This window comes from Passer domesticus, chromosome 29, assembly GCF_036417665.1.
Source record: "Passer domesticus isolate bPasDom1 chromosome 29, bPasDom1.hap1, whole genome shotgun sequence".
Taxonomy (NCBI): domain Eukaryota; kingdom Metazoa; phylum Chordata; class Aves; order Passeriformes; family Passeridae; genus Passer; species Passer domesticus.
Window position 1 is genome coordinate 2,444,412 of NC_087502.1, and position 8,599 is coordinate 2,453,010.

Below are 8,599 nucleotides of genomic sequence, written 5' to 3' on the forward strand. Positions count from 1 at the left end.
CTCCGAGCCAGAGGTCTTTCCTAGTTCTTTATCTCCCTGAGACAGCAGGGTTGTCCTGCCGCCGGGGGCTGTGCTGGGCTGGGAGATGGAGCAGGAGAGAGGGAGAAAGGGGCAGTGACTTCCTCCTCACCTGCTTCAGTGTCCTGAGGGATCTTTCGCTTCCTCGCAGCCTTCTCTAGTCAAAAAATTGTTGGGAATGGGAAATCCTGATTTGAGAGAAAAACAAGATGTGAGTGTATTGCCTTTGAAGGTCCTGCTAACCAAGTCCATCTCTAGAAGTCACCGGGTGTCTGGTGGCTAGAAATGCCTCCAAAAATCAAGGAGGAGTCAAAAATCTCTCCCAGGGGTTCCCTATTTCCAGGGTCCTTACTTTGGGGTTATGGGGGTCCCTCTTCTCAGAGCTGCTGAGGGGCCCGTGGGTCCTGGGCATTCCCCCTCTCCCGGGTCCTACTCAGGCATGCTGAGGGGCTTTTGGGGCTCCCAGGGCTCATCCTCCCCTCATTCAAACGCGGCTCCCAGGTGTCCCAGGGTCCCCTTCTCCAGCATCCCCCCACCCCAGGCACTCAGCGCTTCCCCCGCTCCCCGACAATACTTTCAGGCTCGGGGCCCGGGCCCCACTCATCTCCCGGCTCCACCACCCCTCCAGCCTGCCGGAGCTCCCCCAGCTCTGCTATCGCCCCTCTCCCCACGCCGGGGCTCCCGCCTTTCATCCCCGCCTCTCCCGGGGATCCCCAAACCCGTGTCCCACCCGCCGGCACCGGCCGATCGCCAGCTTCAGCAACACCCCCCATGGCCCTTGCTGGGCAGGTAGCAACACCCCAAAATCAGCTGCACTGTGCCCAGGGGTGACCAGTCCCTGGAGAGCCACTCCCCCAGACAGAAGGAGCCGGGGACAGGACCGGGAATGGGGTCATGAGAATGGGAATGTAGGATAGGGAATGGGAACGGGTCCAGGACTGGCAATGAGATAGGGAATGGGGCAATGAGAACGGGAATGTGGCATAGGGAATGTAGGAATGTCCTGGTTTAGGGCAAATTTGGGAGGAAACCTCCAAAAGGGGCCCCCCCAGAAAGCCAACCCACATGGCCCCTCCCCACAACCGGTTTGGAAAAGAATTTCCTCAGAGAGAGGTGGGAAAAACCTGTTTCTTGAACAGGCAAAGCATTCCCCAGCACAAAAAATGAACAATACCAGATGACAAAGCTCATTCGTCACTCTGAAGAGATGACTGCAAGAGATCGTCCAAGGTTTCCCTCATCTGCCTCACAACTGTCACAAGAGCAGAGACCAAGACCCTGAAGACCCTGACTGGAGTTCTGGCCTGGTTGAGGTGGATGCTCACAAGTGATTGTTTGCAGGAGTGCTTACAGCCATGGTACACTGCTTTGAGCAGGGCCTGCCAAGGAGCAACTTGCCCTATATGCTCACACCTGCTTCATGACAATAGCCCATGAATTTCCCCACCCCTTGGCCAAATGAACTTTCTGGGGTAACTTTGGTAACTTTAGTAACTTTGGTGGTCCCCCACGGAAAATCCCTCATGTGAAAATGGAAGCGTGTTGTGGAGCAAGGCCAGCTGAGATACCCTGAGAGGAGCCCAGTGCTCCTTGCTCCCCTCTGCTGACACGTGAGCGTTTGTCTGGTTTTGGGATGACCCAGGCTGTGTCAGGGGGTGCTACGTGGACACGAGACAGCCGGTCCTGTCTTGCTGTGTCCCAGAAGTGCCTCGCAGCAATCCTGCATCCATGTCAGGATCCTGGCCAAGAGAGGTCCTGGAAGCTGAGGCAGCTGATTCTAAGCTTGTGCAGGTGCCTACAGGTCAAAGCCAACGGTGTTCCCTCAGGATACAGCAGTCCTGAGGGGTCTCCCTCACTCAAAGAAATCAGCAGAGAAATGCATTGTCTGCCAAAAAGCCCTTTTTATTGACCTGGCGGGAGGGCAGGAGTCTGCCCCCACTGAAATGCTTCTCCACCAGGGATAAATTTCAGTAGGTTGGTGTAGGAATTGTATCAAAAATACCATCCATCTTTACACTGCTGAGGTGATTCAATAGGCAGGGGGTTAGAAATACACTGTGTCACATTCCTATCCTCAAAGCTAATGTCCAGGTGCTGGCCAGGAGTGGTCTCGATGCCCTAAAGCAGCACAAAATCTTCCTCATGGCATCCCTGCACAGGGCTGATTCTGTACTTGCCCTTAGTTCTTCTGGCAGACTATGTCTAAAACTTTTTGTCAAGTCACTCTCCTGTCAATGAGGTCCCCAGGTTTTTCTTATTCTAACTGGTGCAAGTACTCAGGTCTGTCTGTGCTAAGCGCTTGTTCACTAATGTGAATGGCTTGTGCTTACTTAGGTCAAACCAAGGCCTTGTTTCACTGCCAAAGGTGCCTGAGGCTCCTTGTGGCACCAGTTGCTTTCTTGTGCAATGCTCTAGCTCCCCCGAGAGTAAAGAGGGAGCTGGAGAAAGAGCTGGCCAGGCTGCTCTGGATCCTTGACCAGCAGTCCTGGTTAAGTGGAGAAGTCCGAGCTGAGCAAAGGTGCCAATGGAACAGCCGTGCACAGGAAGGCTCGGTGGGAAGGGTGATCCAGGAACCACAGGCCTGGCAGCCTGAGCTGCCACCAGGGAAGGCCTTGGAGCAGACCCTCCCGAGGGCCATCCCACGGCACGTGCAGGGAACCAGGGCGTCTGCTGGAGGGTGGGAAAGCTCTGCAGAGGGACAGGGACAGCTCGGGGTCCTGGCGAGGTGCTGAGGGCTTCTGTGTGGGAGGCTGGGGGGGTTAGTGTTGGGGGGGTGTTGGAGAAGGCATTGTCTGGAAGGTGAGAGGTCTAGGCTGGAATCTGAGCCAGGTTGAAGGCAGCATCTGTGGTTTGGCACAGCTTTGGTTACGGAGGGCAGAAAGAATATCTGTGACTTTTCCTGTTCATGGTCCTGATTCTCCTGCAGGGAACAAGAGGGCAGAGCTGTACTTTACTGGCCACTTAGATATCTGTACCAGGGGGAGGATTAGCCCTTTTGCCATCTACTTTTTTGGTTGGGCTGTTTTTGTAACACTGAGTAAACTTTCATTTCTTGAGAGTTTTTATTCCTTAGGAGAATGAGGATATAATCATCCCTTCATAAAAAACCATTTGCAAACCAAAGAATGGCCCTTTTTTTGCCTCTGTGGAGTGTTATGTTCTGTAAAGTGACTCCCAGTGGATGACGTTAAAACAAGTGCGTCACTGCTTTGAGATGGGAAGAAAAATTCCAACTCTTCACCTTCTCAAGCCATCCCAATTGATTTGGGATGTTTGCAACTTTTTGGAACTACTTGAATTGAGCAATGGGAAATGAAGCTTTCCTGAACTGAGGATTCTTAAATGCCACATTCTTCTGTGCCTTTGCTGTTAAGGTGTTTTCCTGCAGAAAGAAATGACTTCAATGAGAAAATAATTTCAGCACGGAGTAAGAGCTTCTGACAGAGACCAAGTGTTGCCAGCAGTTGCTCCAGGTGCTCCTGCCAGCAGCCCTGCAGGAAGGAGCACAGTCCCCAATGCACGTGGGCTTTGGCTCCCTGTGGCACAGAAGCCCCCTGGGGCACAGGTCTCTGGGGCAGGAGACGGGCACCAGCGCTGCCAGGGCTGAGGGGTGGCAGGTCTGCTTGGGCAGGGACTCTGCCACACCTGCTGATGTCAGCGCTGCCCGGGCCCCAGGGCTCAGGGCAGCATTCGTGCCCTGGCCCACATGTTCCTTGTCCATGTCACACCCGCAGGTTTAGGATGGCCACCAGCCAGGATGTGTCCCTAGGAGGCCGTGCCAGCTTCTGTGGAAGGCCCCGTGCCCTTCCCAAGGGGGGCTTTGTCGGCAGCCCTGGGGGCTCCTTCTGCTGCCCTGAGCCTGCAGAGCAGGGCAGCATTTGCTGGTGGTTTGAGCCGTTCCTAAAGACCCTGTCAGGCTGTCTCAGACACCCGGGGCCAGAGATTCCTCCTAACCTGGGCCACTTTGGGTGGGCTGGGGGTGGCTCCAGGGCAGGGGGCAGTGTGTGCAGGGGCCCTTTGTGACATGGCGTACCATGGTCACCACGCCATGGAACGGGTGTCCTAGAGCCCTTTGTGACATGTGGTGACATAGGAGCTGGTGGTGACAAGAACACTCCAGAGTGCTCGGAGCTCGCAACGGGACAGGACGAGACGGAGCAGTGCTGTGAGGAGCCCCACACAGCACACTCGTTCGTGTCTGACCCGGAGCCTTTCCGAAGTGTTATTCCTGCAGCTGACCTCGAGGCCAGACCACAGGACTTGCTGACCCGTGGCCTTCCCGAGGCTTCTCTCCTGCAGGTGCCCTCGAGGGCCGACCGTGGGCCTTGGTGCCCCGGAGGCATCTCCCATCCCTGCCGCCAGTGCCCTCGAGGCCAGACCACCATCCTTGACAGGACTCTCCTGCCCTTGTGGCAGGAGCCCTCCAGAGCAGAGTGCAGGACGTGCTGTCCTGTAGCCCTCCTGAGGCTTCGCTCTTGAAGGTGCCTTCCAGGCACGACTGCAGGACTTGCTGACTCGGAGCTTTTCCGAGGCACCTCTCCTGCAAGCAGCCACAAATCCAGTCAGAGACATGGAGCAGAGACCCCCGAGATTGCCCAAGCTGGCCTGGGTGCAGGAAGAGGAAGAAGGCCCTGGAGCTGCCCCAGCACAGCAGAAGGAAGAGGTGGTGACGTTCAAGCCACTGCAGAAGGGTGAGTGGCAGAGCTGGGCTACAGGGCTGGTGCCTGCAGCCAGCTTGGTGTCATAGCATCCCACTGCATCCCACTGCAACTCATCCCATCCCATGGCATGCCATCCTGTTGCATCCCATCCCATGGCATCCCATCCCATGGCATCCCATCCCATCCCATCCCATCCCATCCCATCCCATCCCATCCCATCCCATCCCATCCCATCCCATCCCATCCCATCCATCTCCTGGGCCATGCCTATGGACAGGACGGAAGAGGGGCCAGGCAGACACCCCACAGCAGTCGTGCTCCATCCCCTGGGGCATCCCGGGGCTGTCCCTGCCTGGGCAGTGCAGGGCTGGGCTGTGTTCTCCGGCCTCTCCCGCAGCCCCTCAGCTCTGGCTGCGCTCGCTCTTTGCCAGATGCAGCCGTGGAGCGCACACAAGAGCAGCAATCCAGCCGTGGCCTCTTCCACAGAACAGCACAGGTACCTGCAGCCATCCCCACCTGGGCTGGGCCTGCTGTCACCATACTTGGAGCATTCCGTGGAACATCCCTGGTTTCTTGCCCTTCTCCTACAGCTGGTTTGCAAATTAATCAAGAGAATTCGGGAGGAAGAGACCAGCACCGTGGGCACTGGGCTCAGAGCATACTCACACATCTTCAAAACCAAGACCAGTGCTGCCCTGCTGGATATGCTGGTAGAGGAGGGCTTTTGCAATCCAAAGCAAGTAAGCAGCCCATGGCCAGGGTTTGATCCTCCCAGGAATTGCTCAGCCTCCCAAGCAACACCCGCTGGTCACTGGAAGCCTTTGAGGCCATGGCAGTGTGGTGGGAAGGGAAGCACTTCTCTGGGGAAGCTGGGGACATTCCTCCCTCTGGCAGCTGTCCAAGTGTCCCCGTGCCTTCTCCAGGTGCCCGCCGTGGTCAGGTACATCCACCAGTGGCTCACGGCCAATCAGTTTGCTGAGCACAGGCTGAACAGGACCCTGCTGGATCTCACCGAAGCACAGCCCGCTGACGTACTGGTGACGCTCCTGCGTGTGGCCCCATCCTGTGACAGGTATGGGGCCCGCCTGCCCAGAGCGCTCAGGGCTCCCCAGCCCATCAGCCTGTACAGCCTGTCCCAGCTGTCTGAGCAACAGAGAGCTCCAGGGCCCTCTGGCTGCTCCCTTTGCCAGCCCTGGCACGTCAGTCCCCGAGCCTGCTGCCATGCTCCCTCACGGCCCCTCAGGGGCCTGTCCCCACAGGGCTGGGCTGCTGGGAGCTGCTGGCCAGTGGCAGTGGGCAGAGGCAGAGCTGGCAGCCAGCTCAGGTCCCCGCTGCTGCCCAGGCCACAGTGCTGTGTCCCAGACCCCCCTGAGACAGAGCTCTAACCCCACAGAGCTGCTCTGACCATGTGGAAGAGCATCATGTGCTCGCCCAGGACTGCGGAGCCTGCGCTGCTGATACTCCTGGATGTGCTGGGGAGCTGGCCCGAGCACAGCATGTGCACCTCCGATGGGGACAAAACGGGTGTCTTGGTCCTGGCTGTGAGTTTCTGCAACTGGCCTTTGCTGGCCCCAAAGCCGCCTCTCCAGCAGCTCTCCATCCTCCCTCCCCCACTGCATCTCCCTGCCTCAGGCGCTGGGCTGAAACCTGGCCTCGGGGCAGCTTCAGGGGCACCAGGTCCTGCTCCCCCTGCACCTCTTTGGGCCTCTCCCTCCCCTGTTCAGGCCCTGCCACACAGACACCTCGGCACTGAGCGCTGTCTCAGGGGGCTTTGTCCTTTGCAGGCCACTGTGGTGATGTGGAAGATCCTCCAGGTGCCCTGTGTCCCACACATGGTGACGGTGTATTTCCCCCGCCTCTTTGTGCATCTGCTCTTCCAAGTGTTCTTCACCACTCTGGATATGCCAGAGGAGGTGGATACCTTCTGGAAGGGATGCCAAGAGCAATATGACCTTGCCGCCAGCCCCAACAGGTGCTCCATCCCATTCCTCCTGTCCCTGCCACGTCCCTGGGCAGGAGCCAGTGCTCCCAGCGTGACCGGGGCTTTGCTCTGCACGCAGGTTTGCAGTGCGGACCCTGAAGTCCCTGCTCTGCCGAATGCAGCACGAGGACGTGGAGGTGGCAATGGAAGCACCAGCGTGTGGCTGGGACACGCTGCTGTGTGCTGACACCCACCACTATGCCGTGGCTCTGCTGGCCAGGTGAGACCCCCTTCTCCCCGCTGCCTCTGACATTTGTGCTCTGTGCCCAGGGTGCCCCACACAGTCCCCATGGTCGCGGGCCAGAGGGCCTTGTCACCGAGGGACAGCCAAGCAGACTGGAAAAGGCTGGGAGAGGAGGGTGCCCACAAGGAGCCACCTCCCCAATAGCCCAGGGTCCCTTGCAGGATGCTGGGGAAAGACCAGACCTCTGTGAGTCAGTCCTGGCAGAGGTTTGTCCCCATGGCCACAGTCTTGGTGACTTTCTCTCCTGCCAGGGAGATGTCCTGTGTCTCCATCTCCTTGTGCTCCCGGATCGCTCGCTACCTGCTCCGGCTGCTCAGCACACAGGAGCCACGTTGGGAGCTGCCCGCCCTGGCCTTCCTTGCGGAGGTGAGCCTGATGGCCAGCGCTGCCTCCCAGCTCTCTGCCCTCTCGTAGCCGCAGCTGCCTGGGACGGTGCCCGTGCCTGTGCTGCTGCCTGGGCCCAGCCCTGTGCGGTTCTGGCTCCTGCTGGCCGGCTCCCCTGTCACTGCCCTGTGCCTTTCAGGTCCTCGAGTTCCTGGACTTGAGTGAACGCGGTGCTAAGAGAGTCCTGCAAATCTTGTCAAGGCACCTGCGGAGCGAGTGCAGGGAGAGGCGTCGCCTGGCACTCAGGGCCCTTCTCGAGTTCACTGACGAGCCCTCCATGGTGAGAAGGGGGCAGGGGCTAAGCTGGGCAATGCAGTCCTTTGGGCTTGGCTGGGCTTTGGGTGCTGGGGCAGCTGCTCCCAGCTCTCCTGCCTCCCGCTTCAGCTGCCCAAGTGCTTCAGGATAGGCCTTTGGCCTCTGGGCCCTGCCACAGCAGGATGGCATTTCACCAACTTGTGTTCCGAACAGACCAAAAAAATGTGGAGCCTGACTGAAAGCCTTGTGGAGCTCCTGCAGGACACAGATGGAGAGATAGTTTGCATGACGGTCATGCTACTCAGCTTTATTATTTTGGACAATGACACGCTGATAGCCGGCCCCATCACACTGCAGCTGGTTGAGGCGCTCCTGCCACTCTTTGACCACGTAAGGCTCGCTGCCCTCAGCCACGGCCACTGGGTGCTGCCCAGACACTTTGTGCCCTGTGGATTTGCAGGCCTGCGCCAAGCTGAGCCCCGTGCAGCCAATGCTGAGGTCTTTTTCTCTTCCTTTCATACAGGACAATAACCAGGTGCAGGTGCTCTCCATACTCCTCTTCCGAACATTGGTGACTCTTCCACAGAAAAAGGAAAAAAAGGCCCTGAAGACACCCCTGTGCCAGAGCCTGCTGCCACTCTTCTTCCACTGCCATGATGAGAATCGGCTTGTGGCACAGGTGAGGATTCATGGGCTGCTGCTGTCCCCTGGCAGGGGGCTCGGCTGCCTCCTGCCCTGGCGCCTGCCGGGCTGCAGCCTCCTCCAGGCCTTGGCACAGGGACGCGGGTCCTGCACCCTGGGCTGTGGGGCCATCTCCGTGTCTCTGCTGCTCTCCAGGTTTCTCAGGAAACGCTGCTTTGTGTGGCCAAGTTCCTGAAGAGGAGGGATCTTGAAAAACAGCTGAAGAACAAGAAGCTGTGGAAGTTCACCAAGTGCCTGGTAAGGACGGCCTGGAAGCCCCAGCCTCAGCCTGGAGAAGCCCCCTGAGCACTGTGCTCAGTGTGCGGCACCGGCAGCTGTGCCCCAGCCCGCTGCTGCACCCCGAGGATGTGCGGG

General features: G+C 58.5%; 1 protein-coding gene and 1 long non-coding RNA gene across 2 annotated transcripts; one reads left to right on the top strand and one right to left on the bottom strand.

Annotated features, from left to right (window-relative positions):
• Positions 1-3,061: 3,061 nt before the first annotated feature.
• Positions 3,062-4,029, bottom strand: LOC135287432 (uncharacterized). The gene is made up of 2 exons (XR_010351111.1): positions 3,973-4,029; positions 3,062-3,400 (listed from the first exon to the last, which is right to left on the bottom strand). It is a non-coding gene; the product is annotated as an uncharacterized LOC135287432 (long non-coding RNA).
• Positions 4,030-4,155: 126 nt separating this feature from the next.
• Positions 4,156-7,318, top strand: LOC135287278 (maestro heat-like repeat-containing protein family member 9). Its single transcript, XM_064400630.1, has 8 exons — positions 4,156-4,709; positions 5,111-5,175; positions 5,270-5,419; positions 5,603-5,751; positions 6,073-6,220; positions 6,464-6,651; positions 6,740-6,880; positions 7,156-7,318. Exons 1-8 carry the CDS (start codon positions 4,589-4,591, stop codon positions 7,316-7,318), a joined length of 1,125 nt encoding a protein of 374 aa, XP_064256700.1. The 5' UTR covers positions 4,156-4,588.
• Positions 7,319-8,599: the final 1,281 nt, after the last annotated feature.

What these genes read in the sequence shown, in the direction of transcription:
- LOC135287278 (XM_064400630.1), top strand. Translation starts at nt 4,589, where the DNA reads ATGGAGCAGAGACCCCCGAGATTGCCCAAGCTGGCCTGGGTGCAGGAA. An exon ending in CGGGTGTCTTGGTCCTGGCT is followed by an intron (nt 6,221 to 6,463) that starts GTGAGTTTCTGC and finishes TGTCCTTTGCAG; the next exon opens with GCCACTGTGGTGATGTGGAA. An exon ending in CTTGCCGCCAGCCCCAACAG is followed by an intron (nt 6,652 to 6,739) that starts GTGCTCCATCCC and finishes CTCTGCACGCAG; the next exon opens with GTTTGCAGTGCGGACCCTGA.